The 20,133-nt window shown below is 46.4% G+C and overlaps 1 protein-coding gene across 1 annotated transcript in view; it reads right to left on the minus strand.

The window, feature by feature from the left end:
* Positions 1-4,332: 4,332 nt before the first annotated feature.
* Positions 4,333-20,133, minus strand: part of anxa6 (annexin A6) — a 102,106-nt gene continuing 86,305 nt past the window's right edge. The window contains exons 21-25 of the mRNA XM_078551200.1: positions 14,901-14,994; positions 14,002-14,097; positions 10,065-10,123; positions 7,055-7,181; positions 4,333-5,402 (exon numbers count right to left, since the gene is read on the minus strand). Coding sequence (XP_078407326.1) covers positions 5,347-5,402; positions 7,055-7,181; positions 10,065-10,123; positions 14,002-14,097; positions 14,901-14,994 — 432 coding nt within the window. The 3' untranslated portion in view covers positions 4,333-5,346. The remainder of the gene's footprint in view (positions 5,403-7,054; positions 7,182-10,064; positions 10,124-14,001; positions 14,098-14,900; positions 14,995-20,133) is intronic.

The raw sequence follows: 20,133 nt of genomic DNA on the forward strand, positions 1-20,133 counted from the left end.
AGTCAGATCTTTGTTGGCCGGCGTGGACGCGATGGGCCAAATGGCCTCCTTCTGTTCTGTAGACATCTATGAGTCTATAAATAATCAATTCCCCTCACAATAAACAATAACATTCTATTAGCTTTCCTAATTACCTGCTGTACCTGCATCGTAGCCTTTTGTGATTCATTGCACTAGGACACCCAGATCCCTCTGAATCTAAGAGCTCTGCAATCTCTCACCATTTAGATCAGAAGCTTTTTTCTTTCTTCTTCCTGCCAAAATGGACAATCTCACATTTGCCCACATTACACTCCATTTGCCAGATGTTTTCCCCTCACTTAACCTACCTATACCCCCTTGTAACCTCCTTACATCCTCTTTACAATGTACTTTCCTACCTGTCTTTGTGTCATCAGCAAATTTAACAACCATACCTTCATCCATGTCATTTATATAAATTGTAAGACATTGAGTCCCCAGCACTGATCCCTGCGGCACACCACTTGGTACATCTTGCCAACTAGAGAAAGACCCACTTTTGCCAACTCTGTTTTCTGTTAGCTAGGCAATTTTCTATCTATGCCAATATGTTACTACCTACTCCATGAGCTTTTATTTTCCGCAGTAACATATGATGCAGCACCTTATCAAATGCCTTCTGGAAATATAAGTAGAACCATAGAACCATAGAACACTACAGCACAGAAAACAGGCCATTCGGCCCTTCTAGTCTGTGCCGAAATATTACAGTACATCCACCTTTATCCAGGGAGGAATGGTGTTGTAATTCTAAATCAGGATTGTGTGCGATTTGGAAAGAACTTTCAGGTGGTGGTTCCAACATGTTTGCTTCCCTTGTCCTTCTGGGTGGTAGAGGCTGCAGGTTTGGAAGATGCTTGAAAATCAACACTTTGGACACTTGGGTAAAGATGTTCAAAATCACGAGGGGGCTGGACAGAGTAGATAGGGAGAAGCTGTTCCTGCACTTAAAAGGATCAAGAACGAGAGGGCACAGATTTAAAGTGATTTGCAAAAGAATCAAATGTGACGTGAGAAAAAACCTTTTCACACGACGCGTGGTTTGGGTCTGGAATGCACTGCCTGGAAGTGTGGTGGAGGCAGGTTCAATCGAGGCATTCAAGAGGGCATTAGATGATTACTTGAATAGAGTGTGCAGGGATACGGGGAAAAGGCAGGGGAATGGCACTAGGTCATAATGCTCAATTGGCGAGCCCCGTGTGGACACTATGGGCCAAATGGCCTCCTTCTGTGTTGTTGAAACTCTGTGATTGAACGGGAACATCGGGAGCGGGAAAGAACATTTCCTCTGACAGGAAGTGAGTTCACTTCAGAAAGTGAACAGAAAACAAATGAAGGTAGCCAGGGGAAGCTCAGTGGGTAATACTCTCTCTGCAGTCATCAAGGCTGTATATCCAAGTTCGAGTTGAGGGATAAACGTGGCCAGCGAGAACTCACTTGAATAGGAGCCGTGGGATCTTTGCTACCTCCACCTGAGAAACTGATTTAACGTCTCAATCAAAAGACAGCATCCCAATTTTTTTTCTTCCTTTATTCATAGGACGTGGGCATGCATTGCTGGCAAGGCCAGTATTTATTTCCCCCCATCCCCAACAGCTCTTGAGAAGGTGGTGGTACGCTGTCATTTCAGAGGACAGTTAAGAGCCAACCGCATGCTGTTAGTCTGGAGTCCCACATTGGCCAGACCTGGTCAGATTTCCAACCCTAAAATACATTAGTGAATCTGCTGGGTTCTCATAACAATCTGACAGCTTTCTAGGTACTAGCGTTGGTATAAGCTTTTAAAAGCAAATTTATTTAACTAACTGAATTTAAATTCCCCAACTGTCTTGGTGAAATTTGAACTTATGTATAGAGGATATGAATACGCCCAATATCGTAACCTCTGTGCAACTGTATCCATTTATACTTGGACAGCAGGCACCTCAAAGCACTGGAGAAGCACCACCAGCGGTACCTTCGCAAGATTCTCCCAATCTGGTGACAGGAAAGGGGGTCCCTGGCTTGTGAACGACCAAAATGGAGAAGGATCATTCCGACAGACACCAAACACATCAAGAGACTGCATGTGGAATGTGCAGAGGGGGGGGAGGTGTCAGAGGGACCGCACACACCTCCCCACAGCCCATCTACCTGACCCTTCAAGCACCACCTGTCCCACATGTGGCAGAGTCTGCGGATCATGTGTTGGACTTATCAGCCATCTCCGAATCCAGTGGAGGTGAGTCATCCTCGATACCGAGGGACTGCCTAAGAGAGATGTATCCGTTTAAGGAGCTAAACAGTGCTTGCTGACTTCATAAATCTCCAAAGAGGAGTCATATTGGAACTTGAAACGTTAGCTCTGTTTCTCTTTCCACAGATGTTGCCAGACCTGCTGAGTTTTCCCAGCACTTTCTGATTTTATTTCAGATCCCCAGCATCCGCAGTACTTTGCTTTTAATCAAAAAAAACACTTGCTGACTTCACAAAGAAGAAAAGGCAAAGTCGACAAAAATGGATCATCATAAGTTTATTGTAATTTTAAAAAAAAGGTAAGCTCGTTTGTAGCATGGCGAAGGTTAAGAACTGTGACAGCACGCGGAAGAGAATGGTGGCTGAGATTGGCAAATGGTTAGGACCAGTGGAAACGTATCATACCCCAGGTAAGTTATTCTCACTGCTGAGCAGGTAATCCCGAGCCAAGATGGGAATGAAGTTCTCTATTCCTGGATGACTGATGTCTGCAGTATTGCCAAATCCATGAATCCCAACCACTCAAACATCTTTCTCTCTCTTACAGATGAAAACGCTGACAGAAAACGCGTAAAGCTTCCAATTCTCTATCGGGCCCTGATGATTTGTCTCCCCGGTTATTGCTCGGGGTGTCTGGGAGATTAATCTTCCATCCACACAGGCTCCAGGGCAATCCTGGAGGGTTGGAAACTCTCCTCGATGGGGGAGGGGGCGAGTAGGTAAAACAGGTGATAGCGAATTTCTGCACTGTTTTACACCCGGCCTGATTTTAACTTTCATTGCGGCTGCTGATTGCCTCCTGTGCAATAAGTGGTATTTCTGAAGGCCCTTTTCTTCCTCCCTCAGTGTGTTTGGTCTGATGGGTAGGCCTCCATGAGCTGCTGTTTTAGGCTACTCATACTTCCTGTTAACTTCTATCTCTTAATAGCTTATACCAGACTGATGTTGATGGGCGGAGGCGCGGGAAGAGAGGAAATCATCCTGATAACAGGCAATCGCATGTACCATGCAGCTCCACCCTGTTAGCTCCTATAATAGATCTGAGTTGTCCAATCCAATTGAACTCATTACAAAGCCCAGGAGTTGCTGCTGTCTGTGCTTAAGCCTTGAATTCAAAGCCTCCGGAGCTTGAATTGGAGAGGAATACAAAACGCAGTTTGCTTTATTAGAATTTGGGAGGGCAATTTGTGAAAAACACACCCTCTGTGGTTCAGTGAGTGCTGAAGGAGAGTCCTACGGACTGATTTTATTTCAGATTTCCGGCATCTGCAGGATTTTGCTTTTATCCCTCCCAAGGTGAGGGATGAGGAATCCTACTCCTGCCTAGCTGAGTACCCATTTATCCTTAATAATTAATATCCTTAACTGGATATTCCCAGTTCATAAATCACGGATGAAAAATGTGGATTACAAAGAGAGACTTGACACTTGAATGATTTTATTTTTGGAAAGGAGTTTCCCTCACTCCCGCTGGCTCTATTAAGGGTACTTTCCCAAGGATTGAAGCCAAGCAGATTTTTGTAATCTGATGCCCCCTCCCTTCATCTTCACATGTTAGAAACCAAAATGCGACAAACTTATAATAGGCTGGTCATTAAAAAGAATTGCAATTTGACCTGTGTGAGGTGTGGGTGGGGGGTGGCGGAGAGTGGGGGCAGGTGTAGAGGGGTGGGGGGGGCCAGGATACGGGAGGTGGGGCAGATGGGAGGGAAGGGAAGAGTATGGGGGAAACAGGCGGAGAGGGTTGGGGGAGGGGGAAGTGAAGAGATGGGCTGGGTGAGGGGGAGGGGATGGGGAGGCAGATGGAGGGGGTCTGAGGGAGGGTGAGGTGGAAAGGTGGGGGGGCGGTGGGGATGAGAGGTTCATGGAAGGGATGGGGTGACAGGCGGAGAGCGTTGCAGGGAAGGGGAGGTGGGGGGTGAGGGGGAAATGGGACAGGTGGAAAGGGGGGTGAGGGGATAGGAGGGCAAGTGGAGAGGGTCAGGGGAGGTGGAGAGGTGGGGGTGTGAGGGGGAGATGTGACATGGGGAGGAGAGGGGAGGGGAAGGATGCTGGAGATGGAGAGGATGAGGGTGAGGGGGTGGAGAGGGTCAGGCAGCTGGAGGGGTGTAGATGGGGCTGGGAGAGGGGCAGTGGGATTGGAAGATGCACAGCAAATGGTGGAAATTTGCTGTCTAATTTAAAATTCAGCTGATGGAGTAGAAGATTTTAAAAATAAGTTCTAGTTTTTAAAAAATCTTTTAAACAGTGTTGATTTGAGAACTATATATTGAAAGTAAAATTAATGAAATTTAATTGAAATATTTATGAAACTTGGGAGGTCAAACAGTAGACAGTCAGAGCAAGAAGATTTTAAAGGCAGGGGTAAAGTGATGAGGTGGAGAGATCTCGAGGCCTGAGTGGCGAGGCTGAAAGCGGAGTTAACACTGGAGCAGGAACCGTGGGGGAGGGGAGGAAAGTGGAGGCAGGGATTCTTAACTGGAGGAAGCACAGGAACAACCTGGAGAGATGTTTTGAAAACGAGGGTCGGAGATCTTGACAGCGATCCTCCGGGATCCAGTGCAGCTTGGGAAAGACGAGGGTGTTGGGCGTGCGGCAGTGAGGCAGATTGCAGGGCAGACTGAGGGGGGGCGGTGTGATGAGGGCTGAGGGTAGGGAGAGCTCCCCAGGGGGTTGGGGGGAGAAGCTGAGTCACAATTGTGGAGCTGGACCATGAAACTTTGAAACATTTTACCCCAGGGCTCGATGCTGACTAAAGAAATTTAGGCATCTAGTGATTGGATTGTGAAATTATGGGAGGTGTTTTGCTGCATTAAATACCTTGAACCATGGATGACTAGCCGTGAGACATAAGGGCATAAAAGACCATCAAACTCAACTCCTTGTTCAGTGCTTTGATAGACACAAACATGGGGTTGGGGGGTGTGTGGGGTGTGAGGTGGTGGGTGGAAGAGTGACAATCCCTTCCCCCTCTCGCCCGCATTGACGTCCAGTCAGGCCTTGCTTCAGCAGTGGAGCCTGATGGCCTTTGCCCTGTATCGCTCCAAAGGTAGAGGGCAACAGCAACGTGGTCCAACAAGTTGACATCTTCTAGTCCTCGCCACCGCACAGTGCCAGCAGGACCTTGCTGTAGTCTCCTGAAGCGTCTCCCTGGAAACAAACATAAAATTAACATTCTTTTCCCCGCTGCCCATTGTGGAGGTTCAGACGTCTATAGGTACTGCACAGCAAGGCGGCCATTCAGCTAGAGAGGGTGGGACTGGGGGAGGGGCTCTTATGTGTGTTGGTTCTTTTGAAAGAGCTATCCAATTAGTCCCACTCCCTCTTTCCCCATAGCCCTGCAATATTCCTTTTCCATTATCTATCCAATTCCTTTCTTAAAGTTCCCATGGAATCTGCTTCCACCGCCCTTTCAGGCTGCTCATCCCAGATCACAACAACTCGCTGTGTAAAAAAAATTCTCGTCACCCCCATCCCTGGTTTTTTTTTTTGCCAATTATCTTAAATCTATTTCCTCTGGTTACCGACCCTCCCACCAATGGAAATACTTCCTCCTTATTTACTCTATCAAAACTCTTCATGATTTTGGATGCCTCCATCAAATCTCCCCAATTCTTTCCCTGCTTTGAGAACAACCCCAGATTCTCCAGTCTCCCCAACTATTGTCACCAAGCTCCTAATGCAATGTCAAAAAGTACATCAACTCCACGACTGGATGTGGTGGGGGGAGGGGTGATTATTTTGTGATCAGCAAATTTGTAACGGACCCCATTGGAGATGTGATAACTTTGAATGGGTCAATGAATGAGTAACAGTTTGGTGGCAAGGAATTTTGCTCTTGCAAAGATCTCTGGAGCTAATTTCCTAGCTCACAGTTTGTTCCTCTTTTATTTCCAATCCAATAATGCTTCAAATTCAAAATTGTTATCCTCATGTTCAAATCCCTCCAAGGCCTCGCCTGCCCCTGCCTGACCCCTGTTTTTCTTTATTCATTCATTCATGGGATCTCTGGCTAAGCCAGCATTTATTGCCCATCCCTAACTGCCCTTGAACTGAGTCAACCACATTGCTGTCACATGCAGGCCAGACCCAAAAAAGGGATTAGTGAACCAGATGGGTTCTTAGCAACAATCGATTCATTTTAATTCCAGGTTTTTTATTGAATCTGCTGTGGTGTGACTTGAATCCAGGTCCTCACAGCATTACCCTGGTTCTCGAGATTATTAGTCCAGTGACAATACCACTATGCCACTGCCTCCCCCATCTCTGTAACCTCTAAGAACTGTGTGTTCCCCCAATTCTGGCCTCCTGGGTCCCAAACTCTGGAAAACCCGCCCCCCGCCGGCCCCACTAAACTTCTCTCTCTCTTCTCCTTTAAGACACTCCTTAAAACCTACCTCTTTGACCAAGCTTTTGGTGATCTGACCTAATATCTCCTTAAGTGGCTCGGTGTCATATTTAGACACGATGGAATCTGGACACGATCACAGGACGGTTGCAGCACAGGAGGCAGCCATTTGGCCCATTGTGTCTGTGCTAGCCCTCTGAAGGAGCAATTCACCTAGTGCCTTTTCCCTGTAGCCCTGAAAATATTTCCTTTACGGATAACGATCCAGGATGAGAATTTCAAATTCATGGTGCTGGTGAACTGGGAGCCAGCGCAGGTCAGCAGGCATAGCGGCGATGGGATGAAACCCAATCTCACGCTGATCTCAACCATTCACTGGATGCCCTATCACTGTGAGGGGTGCTTCACTCTGACGCTGCCGAAATGGGGTTAAGGTTAACCTTCAACAACTTGCCTCTATAAAGGAGAAGAGAGACACATCATACATCTGTTGGAACTCGTGCCGGATGTTTAACAGATCAATTTCGCTCCTGGACACCATGATCCTGGTCAGTGTTCGGTCATCTGTCCCTGCACCCTAAGAAACCACACAAAAGATCTATAGTCAACACCAAAGATACAAGAAAAGCGGTCATTAAAAGCTATTTAAACAAAACTAGTATTGCTGCAAAAAGACATCTTGTTGAAGCTTTTCAGGGCAATCCTATCAGTTCCAATGTCAGGGCAAGCAACAACTTTATACACTATATTCATGATCACTGATGTTTTAAAACATGGTAGCTGAAGATGTTGTCCTCATGCCCTGCTCATAGTTTTTTTTATTTGTTCATGGGGTGTGGGCATTGCTGGCTAGGCCAGTATGTATTGCCCATCCCTAATTGCCCTTGTTCAGAGGGCATTTAAGAGTCAACCACTTTATTGTGAATCTGAAGTCACACGAAGGCCAGACCAGGTAAGGACAGCAGATTTCTTTCCCTAAGGGGCATTACAACAGTTTTTACAATGGTCATCATTAGACTTTGAATTCCAGATTTTTAGTGAATTCAAATTCCATCATCTGCTGTGGTGGGATTTTAACCCAGGTCCCGAGAGCTTTGCTCTGGGTCTCTAGATTACCAGTCCAGTGACAGTGCCACTGCGTCATGTATCTCCCACCCCAACCAAATGGTCAACTGCAGGATATGATGGCAGCAACATGTCATGAACGATGCAGTGTATTATTCTGCTGCTAAGGCAGATGTTTCATGTGGACTATCCCTTTATGGTCACGATTTCATTGCAGAGAAAGCAAGTGAAACCATGGAGGCATTTGTCAATGGAGATTGAGGAAGTTGAAGGTGATCCACTTTAGGTAAACTAAGGGATGGCAGGGATTAGGGTGATAGGTGAGCAAGGTTTCTTTGGGGTTTATGGTGTGGGCACTGGGGATTGGATTGAGGGAGTTGATAGAAGGTGGAATTGGGAGGTCGGATTTTGAACATTTGAGAAGTTGAGAGTTTCAGGAACTATGGGGAGATGGCAGGACAGAGTCATGTAATATTTTGTGGGTGATGTGGAGAGGATGTTTCCTCTTGTGGGAGAGTCTAGAACTCAGAGTCACTGTTTAAAAATAAGGGTCACTCATTTAAGACAGAGATGAGGAGAAACGTTTTCTCTCAGAGGGTCATGAGTCTTTGGAACTCTTCCTCAAAAGGCAGTGAAAGCAGAGACTTTGAATATTTTTAAGGCAGAGCTAGATAGATTCTTGATTAATTGTTATTAGAGGTAGGCAGAATGTGGCAGTGAGGCTACAATCAGATCAACTATGATCTCATTGAATGGTTGAGCAGGCTCAAGGGGCCAAGTGGCCTACTCCAGCTCCTAATTCGTATGTTCATATGGCAATAGTACTGAAGACTTGTGCTCTGGAACTTGCTGCATGGAAAATTGCCCAGGTACGTCCTGTACACAAAAAGTAGGACAAATCCAACCCGGCCAATTACCGCTTCATCTGTCTACTCTCCATCATCAGCAATGGAATGGGTCATCAACAGTGCTAGCAAGTGGCACTATATTAACAATAACCTGTTCACTGATGCCCAGTTTGCGTTCCGCCAGGGTCACTCAGCTCCTGATCTCATTACAGCCTTGGTTCAAACATGGACAAAAGAGCTGAACTCCCAAGGTGAGGTGAGAGTGACTGCCCTTGACATCAAGGGAGCATTTGACCAAGTGTGGCATCAAGGAGCCCTAGCAAAACTGGAGTCCATGGGAATAAGGGGGAAAATTCCCACTGGTTGGAGTCATACCTAGCACAAAGGAAGATGGTTGTGGTTGTTGGAGGTCAGTCATCTCAGCTCCAGGACATCACTGCAGGTGTTCCTCAGGGTAGTGTCCTCGGCCCAACCATCTTCAGCTGCTTCATCAATGACCTTCCTTCCATCATAAGTGGGGATGTTCGCTGATGATTGCACAATGTTCAGCACCATTCACAACTCCTCAGATACTGAATCAGTGCATGTCCACATACAGCAAGACCTGGACAATATCCAAGCTTGGGCTGACAAGTGGCAAGTAACATTTGCTCCACACAAGTGCCCGGCAATGACTATCTTCAACAAGAGAGAATCTAACCATCACCCCTTGATACTCAATGGCATTACCATCGCTGAATCCCCCACTATCAATATACTGGGGGTTACCATTGACCAGGAACTGAACTTAACTAACCATATAAATACTGTGGCTACAACAGCAGGTCAGAGGCTAGGAATCCTGTGGCAAGTAACTCACCTCCTGTCTCCCCAAAGCCTGTCCATTACCTACGAGGCACAAATCAGGAGTGTGATGGAATACTCCTACTTGCCTGGATGAGTGCAGTTCCCAAAACACTCAAGAAGCCTGACACCATCCAGAACAAAGCAGTCTGCTTGATTGGCACCACATCCACAAACATTCACTCCCTCTACCAGCGATGCACAATGGCAGCAGTGTGTAGCATCTACAAGATGCACTGCAGGAACTCACCAAGGCTCCTTTGACAGCACCTTCCAAACCCACGGCCACTACTATCTAGAGGTAGAAGGGCAGCAGATAGATTGGAACACCACCACCTGGAAGTTCCCTCCAAGCCACTCACCATCCTGACTTGGAAATATATCACTGTTCCTTCACTGTCGCTGGGTCAAAATCCTAGAACTCCCTTCCTAACAGCACTGTGGGTGTACCTACACCACATGGACAGCAGCCGCTCAAGAAGGCAGCTCACCACCACCTTCTCAATCAGCGATGGGCAACAAATGCTGGCCCAGCCAGCGAAGCCCATATCCCGTGAATGAATTTTTAAAAAGCTGCGATGGGGATAGTCGAATGTACTCCAACTGCGATGGGAGTTTTCAGAGTAGAGATATGCAGCTGTGGAGTAAATACATGAGACTGTACTACACCCACAAATAAGGTTAATGAAATCTCATTAGTTTACCTTCATTGACTTGTAGAGGCGTTCAGCAAAGAATGCTGGCTTGTTCTTGATGGAGCGAACTAGGAGATAGGAAACAGAGAAACGGGTCATGCCAATGTGTACAACAATAACTTGCATTTATATAGCACCTTTAGCACAGGAGAACATCCCAAGGCACTTCCAGAGGGTTATCAAAAAAAAAGGAGACAAGGTTTGACTTAAACTCATTAAGAGTGAATTATTATAGAGTGGTGAGAACAGATTTTCAAGAGTATCATTCAAAAGGGAATTGAATAAATAAGATATGGGGAAAGAGACGGGCTTTGGAAATAACTGGATTGCTCTTCCAAAGAGCTGACACAGGCTTGATGGGCCAAATAGCCTTCTTCTGGGCTGTATTATTCGATGCCTGCATTGCAGTAAAGGGTTGTTGTGCCATCAAGTCAGGTAAGGAGCTAGTAGGACAGGTGACCCAAAGCTTGGTCAAAGAGGTAGGTTCTAAGGAGTGTCTGAAAGAAGGAAAGAGAGGTGGAGGGGCACAGGCGCTTAAGGAGGGAATTCCGGAGCTTCAGACCTAGGTAGCTGAAGGCATGGCCGCCAATGGTGTAAATAAAAGTCAACCTTTATTTACATGGCACCTAATTGCAGCTCAAATACGTCACAGAGTAGGAGTGCAGTGCTATGTGGCAAAACACAGCATCCACTTTGCAGCACAAAACATCACCTGGGCAATGGCACTCGTTTGAGCACAGCATGATCCCAAAATCAGCATTTGAGTTAAGCAACCGATTAATCTATCTTTTGGTGTAGGTTGAAGTAGGAATTTTGGCCAGGACACTAGGCTGAGGGACTGGTCTTCTTTGACTCGTGCTACTAGATCATTAACGTCCACTTGAAGGGACAGGCTAGCATTGGCTTATCGTCATCCAATGCCCCTCAGTATGGTACTTGGGTGTCAGGGGGGGGTTATTTGCTCAAATCTTGGAGTGGGGCTTGTACTCAGAAACCTTCTGACGTGACTGTGCTACGCACTGAGCCAGAGGTGGCACCACATCAGGGATCAGACAGAGTCCAAGCCTTACCTAACCTTTTCCAGATCGTTAGTCTCACCAACTGCAATGATGCATGAAAATAGTCTGGATTGAAAAAAAGATTTATACACACAGGCAGGAAGAAGCTGATGTCCTGGGAAGTTGCCGGTTGGTGATCCATAGGATTGGAGCAGACCATCAGCAACAGAGGGTAAAGAATGAGCCAATAACATAGAGAGAGTGCGGCATAGAGAGGTTCACCAGACTGACTCCTGGGATGGCAGGATTGTCGTATGAGGAGAGATTGGGCCGACTAGACCTGTATTCACTGGGAGTTTGGAAGAACGAGAGGGGATCTCATTGAAACGTATAAAATTCTGACAGAGCTGGACAGATTGGGTGCAGGAATGATTTTTCTTCTAGCTGGGGGCATCTAGAACAAGGGGTCACAATCTCAGGGTACGGGGTGGACCACTTAGGACTGAGATGAGGAGAAACTTCTTCACTCAGAGGGTGGTGAACCTGTGGAACTCTCTACCACAAAAGGCTGTGGAGGCCAAGTCACTGAATAAATTTAAGGAGGAATTAGATAGATTTCTAGACTCTAAAGACATCAAGGGGTATGGGGAGAGAGCGGGAGTGTGACGTTGAGATAGAGGATCAGCCATGATCATACTGAATTGTTGAACAGGCTCGAAGGGCCAAATGACCAACTCCTGCTCCTATTTTCTATGTTTCTATGCAACAGGATGATGAGGGAAATTGTAGAGAGAAAGATACAGGTTCTGTTTGATGGTTTGTTTACTTCCTAACAGAGTGCTAACTCACGCTCTACAGGACAGGGAACATGCAGAAAGTACTCCGGATTCATCCCAGTGCAATTGAACCGTGTAAAGATGCACAAAGCCTTCCACTCCTCCATTCAGTCCATGACAGGTGAGGCCTGATTCCCCCTTCTCATGATTCACTCCCTGCACTTTCCTAATGGAGTCATAAAGCACATTACTTATAACATGAGGGTAAGGCTCAGTGAAACAGCAGCAAGAGGGTGAGTTAAACTCAGGATCAGTGCAACTGGGGGGGAGGTTGGGGAGGGGGGTTGGAGGATGGTGGCATAGTGGTAATGTCACTGGGTTCAGATTCCTACACAGCAGCTGATGGAATTTAAATTCAATTAATAAATCTAGAACACAAAGCCAGTCTCGCTAACAGTGACCATGATCATTGATTGATGCAAAAACCCATCTGGTTCACTCATGCCCCTTTAGGGAAGGAAATCTGCCGTCCTTATCTGGTCTGGGCCTACATGTGACTCCAGACCCACAGCAATGTGGTTGACTCTTAACTGCCCTCTGATTTTCTTAATATATATTCTTTCACGATTTGTGGGCATCGCTGGCAAGGCCAGCACTTGTTGCCCATCCCTAATTCCCCTTGAACTCAGTGGCTTGCTAGGCCATTCCAGAGGGCAGTTAAGAGTCAACCACATTGCTGTGGGTCTGGAGTCACATGTAGGACAGACCAGGTAAGGGCGGCAGATTTCCTTCCCTAAAGGGAATTAGTGAACCAGATGGGTTTTTAATAACAGTCGTTATCTTCATGGTCATCATTACCGAGAGATTAGTGTTCACTTTCAGATTTTATTAACCGAAATCAAATTCCACTGGCTGCCATGAGATGGGCAACAAATGCCGGCCTTGCCAGCGATGCCCACGTCCCGTGAAAGAATAAAAAGGCATATCATCATCGATTTAAGAGTTAATGGACTGAGAAATCCTTCATCACGAGGAGGTATAGAAGACAAATAATTTGTGAGAATTAGCGTAACTTCTGAGGAAGTAATGGGGATAGGAAAAGAAAGAGAGAGAGAGGGAGAGAGAGAGAGCAGAAAAATGGAGCCAAAGGGCCCTGATCTTGGCACAGACTATTGTAATCTGTGATGGAATCTCGATGCTTCTATCACTCTGTGCTGGTTTCTGTGGTTCAATAGCCTGCAACTGTCTAGAGCTCCCATGTAAGGAATGGCCTTTTGATGGTGGGGTGGATGCTCATCAGTGCCCATGGAACCAGAATCGAGGTGGGGGGTCAGTGTGTTAAAAGGCAAAATGTGCAGAGAAGATAATCAGAGTGAATATTGCTACCACTGTGCAAGCCAATGATGGGGAGGCAGGACGGGATGCACTGTAAACAGAGTCTATATACTCAGCAAACAGAGCCTACTTAGAGTTTCTACAAACTAACAGCTAGCAGAACTAAGTGATCACAAGACAGCAAAATCTCCCCATAAAAGTAGGATTATTTCTGTAACAAAATGCAGTCAGTGGAGGATAGTTAAATAATATTAATTGCGGCTATAAAATCATTCCCTGTCACTTAGTGAAGTCTCCAGGTATGTTTGATAGAGCAATTATCAAATCATCTCCATTCTGGTTGGGACTCATGGGGTCAGTATAGGCAGCTATAGAACATCATAAAAAAGAAATGCCTAGAGAGTAAGGGAAGCAGATTGAGGAATGGATTTGGGGAACAGAGTGAGGGGGAGCAAACAGAGTGGGGGTGGGGGGGAACAGAGTAGGGGAGCCACACTTCCAACACACTGGGTGTGTGTGTGTTGTTAATGCAGGTGTGCGGTGTGTGAGTGAGTGAGCGAGAGAGAGAGAGAGTGTGTGTGTGAGAGACTGTGTGTGTGTGAGAGAGGGTGTGAGAGAGGGTGTGAGAGACGGTGTGTGAGACGGTGTGTGAGATGGTGTGTGAGATGGTGTGTGTGTGAGGGTATGACGGTGGGAGAGACGGTGGGAGAGATGGGGTGTGTGTGTGTGCATGTAAGTGAGTGAATGTGTGTTAGTGTGAGTGTACGTGTGTGAGTGTGTCAGTGTGTTAGTGTGAATGCGTGGTTACTTTGTTTGGAATAAGGTGCAAGGACTCACCAATAGCAATTAGTGCGTTCCTCAGGTCTCCAGGAATATCGTTCTTGATAGTCTGCTCGATGTCTCTGTTAGTGAGTTTAATGTAATCCTGGAAAACTGCAAGAAAAACCAGTCCACTAAGTTAACACTCTACACCCAGCAATGTGACCAACAACATCAACACAAACATGATTCATACCTTGACTTTAGCTTGATAAAGCATCGCAATAGGCTTCATTAAGAGGATTATCAAACAAAAGATGATACCACTTAAGGAGATATTAGGACAGATTAGTTTGGTTTTAAGGAGCACCTTTAAGGGAGAGAGAGAGACGTGGAGAGGTTTAGGGAGAGAATTCTAGAGCTGAGGGCCCAGCCAGCTAAAGGCAAGGCTGCTAATGGTGGTGCGATGAAAATTGGGAGGGCTCAAGAGGCCAGAATTGGAGGAATGCAGAGATCTTGGAGGGTTGAAGGGATCAAGGAGGTTACAGAGTTAGGGAGGGGTTAGTGGAAACTGTGGAGAGTTGAGAATCAGCGACGGGTTACAAGTTAGGGTAGGCGTTGAGAAGTGGGAAAACAGGGGTTAGAGGAAAGCATGGCAAGATGTGGCCAGGACACCACGAGAACTCTAAACTTCTTCAAATTGTGGCCATGGGACCTTTTACATCCATCTGAGGGGTCAGAAAGGGCCTTGGTTTAGGAATTCACCTGACGGATGGTACCTCCGACAGTGCAGAATTGGAAGTGTTAGCCTAGGTTTGTTGCCCAAGTCTCTAGAGTGAGACTTGAACACATAACTTCCTGATTCAGCAATGAGAGTGCTCGCTGAACCAAGGCTAACACAGCTAAAAGCCTACAGGAGTTGATGTGGGAGATCAGTAGGCAATTGAGTGTCAGCAGCAAACTCTGTTAAAACTCACCTCTCCTGAGGTGTGGGTAGCTTCTCATGCACAGGATGCTGATGAACTTTGACTCCATGGAACCAGAGTCTTCATCAGTTGAGCTGCACAATTCCTAGTAATCAGAAAGCATCGGAATAGAATTAGAAAATCTCTACAGCACAGAATCAGGCCTTTCGGTCCAATTGCTCCGTGCTGGTGCTTATGCCACAGACAAGCCTCTTCCATCCCTACTTCATCTCACCCTATCAACGTTCTCTGCTATTCCTTTCTCCCTCATGGGTTGGTCTGTCATCTCCCAAGCCAGATTTATTCTGTCAACCAATCAAGGGTCTTGGTCCTTGAGCAGGCCTCCATTTTTCACCACTTAAGATAAAAGCAAAATACTGCGGATGCTGGAAATCTAAAATTAGAACAGAAAATGCTGGAAAAAAAACTCAGCAGCTCTGGCAGCATCTGTGGAGAGAGAAACAGAGTTAACATTTCGAGTCCGTATGACTCTTCTTCAGAGCTAACGTTTAAGGTCGACAAACTATTTGAACTTTTCATCAGGGTTCGGATTAAAGGTCATCGACCTTAAACGTTAACTCTGTTTCTCTCTCCACAGATGCTGCCAGACCTGCTGAGTATTTCCAGCTTTTCTTTTTCTTATTTAACAACAAATGAACTGGGTCAAGAAAGAGAAACTGGAGCAATGCCAGCTGTGGCTCAGTTGGTAGCAGTTCTTGTCTGTGAGTCAGAAGGTTGTGGGTTCAAGTCCCACTCTAGAGACTTGCGCACAAAGCCTAGGCTGGTGCGTGCAGCACTGATGAGAGTGTGCTGTCTCTCAGATGGGTTGTTTTTTGGTTCTTATTTCAGATTTCCAACACTGGCAGGATTTTGCTTTCCTATTAGTGTCATTTGTGATTGAATCAGGATCTTAAAATCCTTTGGGTTCTTTCCTGAGTCCGCGCTTTCACCCACCAACTTCAACTCAACTAAGGATTGGGAGAGATACCAAAAATAAAAGGGCCCAATTCACTATCACCAAAGCACTACGTCAACACTTGAATAAGGCCATTTTTGCATGAGTGCAATTCCTGAAACTGTCTCCTGCCAGGAAATTTCAGAGGGACAACATGGATTAAAAACCAATATTCTATATTCAAAAGAAGTAAAGTGGCCTCCTTGACTCAAACACAACAAGCTCATCGGCCAATAAGGAAGTATGTCAACCTTGACTCAACAGGGGACACTTTGCAGAGACTTACCAGGTAGTCTGATATAAGCTGACATGGTTTGCATAGTAAAGGAAAGAAAAGAGAGGTTTTTTTTTCTCTGTCATGTTAGCAAGAATTCATATGCCTGGCAATCAATAAGAACACAGGAATAACTGGACACTGAGAGAGGACAACCCATCTGATAGGAATGGATGGTGATTGTCACCTACTCTTGCCCTGTGACGGGATTCTGGTCTTTTTTCTTTCATGGGATGTGGGCATCGCTGGCAAGGCCAGCATTTGTTGCCCATCCCTAATTGCCCTTGAACTGAGTGACTTGCTTGGCCATTTCAGAGGGGCAGTTAACAGCCAACCACATTGCTGTGGGGTCTGGAGTCACATGTAGGCCCAGACCAGGTAAGGGCAGCAGGTTTCCTTCCCTAAAGGACATTAGTGAACCAGGTGAGTTTTTATGTCAATCGATGATAGTTTCATGGTCACCATTACTGAGACTAGCTTTATATTCCAGATTTATTGGGCGGAATTTTATTGGGCCCCCTCATGGTGGGGGCGGGGCTGTAAAACGTGGCAAACCCTTCAAAAGTCCATTGACTTCGGCGGGACCGTAAAATCCCGTCAGTATAAAACTCCACCCAATTAACTGGATTTAAATTCCACCAGCTGCTATGGTGGGATTTGAACCCATGTCCCCAGAGCATTAGCCTGGGTCTGTGGATTGTTAATCATTACCACTGTCACCCCTCTGTCACTCAGCTGCCTTCGCTTGCCAATTTCAGGACTGGCCCTACTCTTGACTTCAATCACGTCTTGATAGAGTAAATAAGCAGAAAGAGTTTCCACTGGTGGGAAGGGGAGTAACCAGAGGAGGATAATTGACAAAAGAGCCAGAGAGGGAGATGAGGAAATGTATTTTTTTAGACGCAGCGCATTATAGTGATCTGGAATGCATGGCCTGTAAGTAGCTGTGAAAGCAGATTTAATAACATATGTCAAAAGGGGAGGTGGATAAATACTTGCAACGGAAGCATTTTCAGGAGTGCGTGTAGAAAGAGTAGGGGCTCTGGGACTAATTTGCGAGCTCTCCCAAAGAATCTGACACTGACACAATGGACCGAATGGCCTCCTTTGTACCAGTTCATTCTATGAATGCTCCAGGCACAGTCATCAACTCGAGACCAGGCCCACCCTGAAACAGGAGACTGGGCTGGACTGGGAGAGCTGTATTTGGAATAGGGCCCTTTTGTGACTATATGAATACTGGGAGACCTTGCCTCACTGTACAGGGTGGCCGCAGAGGAGAGGAAACAGCTGATGCAGACTGTTAAAAAGGAGATGCAGATACACATTGTCTGATAGTCAGTTATGGGTCATCATTGAAATCCAAAAGTGGTCCAGGGTCATGTTCTGTGCATTATATATATAAAAAAAGTTACATTTCTATAGCACCTATCACAACCTCAAAATGTCCCAGAATGCTGTACAGCCAATCAAGCCACTGCAATTTTGTAGGAAATGCGGTAGCTAATTTACACACAATAAGCTTCCACCACCAAAATGTGATGTTGGTTGTGGGATAAATATTAGCCCCAGGACACGTCCCCAAATTTATCAGTGTCATGGGATTTTTGCACTCAGCTGAGGGTACAGTTTCATATCTCATTCAAATGATGGTGTCTCAGACTGTGGAACTGAGTACTGCACTGGGAGCGCCAATTTAGATTATATGCTCAAGAACCTAGAGTGGGAATTGAACCAAGAACCTTCTGACTCAGTAAGCCAAGGGACCTGTTCCTCATCTTTCCTTCCCTTTTGGCTTGTATATTCAGTTCTGAGTTGGACTTGTTTGTCTGTAGCCCAGTATTTGGCTAATTTTTTCTTTTATTCATTTATGGGATGTGGGTACCACTGGCTAGGCCAACATTTATTGCCCATCCCTATTTGCCCTTGCGAAGGAGGTGGTGAGCTGCCTTCTTGAACTGTTGTAGTCCATGTGGTGTAGGTACACCCACAGTGCTGTTTGGGAGGGAGTTCCAGGGTTTTGACCCAGGGACAGTGAAGGAACGGCGATATATTTCCAAGTCAGGATGGTAAGTGGCTTGGAGGGAAACTTCCAGGTGGTGGTGTTCCCATCTGCCTGCTACCCTTGTCCTTCTAGGTGTTAGAGGTCATGGGTTTGGAAGGTGTTGCCTAAGGAGCCTTGGTGAGCTTCTGCATCTTGTAGCTGGTACACACTGCTGCTACTTGTTTGTCGGTGGTGGAGGAAGTGAATGTTTGTGGATGTGGTGCCAATCAAGCGGGCTGCTCTGTCCTGGACGGTGCCAAGCTTCTCGAGTGTTGCTGGAGCTGCACTCATCCAGGCAAGTGGACAGTATTCCAGCACACTCCTGGCTTGTGCCTTGAGGACAGGCTTTGGGGAGTCAGGAAGTGAGTTACTCACCGCAGGATCCCAAGCCTCTGACCTGCTCTCTTAGCCACAGTGTTTAAATGGCTGGTCCAGTTGAGTTTCTGGTCAATGGTAATGCCATTGAATGTCAAGGGTCAATGGTTAGATTCTCTCTTGTTGAAGATGGTCATTGCCTGACACTTGTGTGGCACAAATGTTACTTGCCACTTGTTAATTCAAGCCTGGGTATTGACCAGGTCTTGCTGCATTTGGACATTCAGTATCTGAAGAGTCGCAAATGGTGCTGAACATTGTGCAATCATGAGCGAACATCCCCACTTCTGACCTTATGATGGAAGGAAGGTCATTGATGAAGCAGCTGAAGATGGTTGGGCCTAGGACACTACCCTGAGGAACTCCTGCAGGGATGTCCCGGAACTGAGATAATTGACCTCCAACAACCACAACCATCTTCCGTTGTGCTAAGTATGACTCTAACCAGTGGAGAGATTTCCCCCTGATTCCCATTGACTCCAGTTTTGCTAGGGCTCCTTGATGCCACACTCGGTCAAAAGCAGCCTTGATGTTAAGGGCAGTCACTCTCACCTCGGGAGTTCAGCTCTTTTGTCCATGTTTGAACCAAGGCTGTAATGAGGTCAGGAGCTGAGTGACCCTGGCGGAACCCAAAATGGACATCAGTGAGCAGGTTATTACTAAGCAAGTGCTGCTTGATAGCACTGTTGCTGACCCCTTCCATCACTTTGCTGATGATCGAGAGTAGACTGATGGAGCAGTAATTGGCTGGGTTGGATTTGACCTGCTTTTTGTGTACAGGACATACCTGGGAAATTTTCCATATAGCCGGGTAGATGCCAGAGTTGTAGCTGTAGTGGAACAGCTTGGCTAGGGGTGTGGCAAGTTCCGGAGCACAAGTCTTAGGTACTATTGCCGGAATATTGTCAGGGCCCATAGACTTTGCAGTATCCAGTGCCTTCAGCCATTTCTTGATATCATGTGGAGTGAATCGAATTGGCTGAAGACTGGCATCTCCTCAGCAGGAGACCGAGATAGATCGTCCATTTGACATTCTGGCTGAAGATTATAGCAAATGATTCAGCCTTAATTTTTGCACTGATGTGCTGGGCTCCTCCATCATTGAGGCTGGGGATATTTGTGCAGCCTCCACCTCCAGTGAGTTGTTTAATTGTCCACACCATTCACGACTGGATGTGACAGGGCTGCAGAGCTTAGAATAATCTGTTGGTTGTGGAATCGCTTGGCTCTATCACTTGCTGCTTATGTTGTTTGGCACGCAAGCAATCCTGTGATGTAGCTTCACCAAGTTGATATCTCATTGTTAGGTATGCCTGGTGCTGCTCCTGGCATGCCCTCCTGCAACCTTCATTGAACCAGGGTTGATCCCCTGGCTTGGTGGTAATGCTAGAGTGGGGGATATGCCGGGCCGTGAGGTTACAGAATGTGTTTGAGTACAATTCTGCTGCTGCTGATGGCCCACAGTGCCTTGTGGATGGTAATGTGGTCTTCGAGCCAGAGGAGAGGACAGAGGCCATAGGACATATTAGAGGTCTCAAGAAAACACTTTAAAGACAGACTTGCATTTATATAGCACCTTTCACAACCTCAGGGTGTC

This window comes from Cetorhinus maximus, chromosome 10 (genome assembly GCF_964194155.1).
Source record: "Cetorhinus maximus chromosome 10, sCetMax3.hap1.1, whole genome shotgun sequence".
Classification (NCBI taxonomy): Eukaryota; Metazoa; Chordata; class Chondrichthyes; order Lamniformes; family Cetorhinidae; genus Cetorhinus; species Cetorhinus maximus.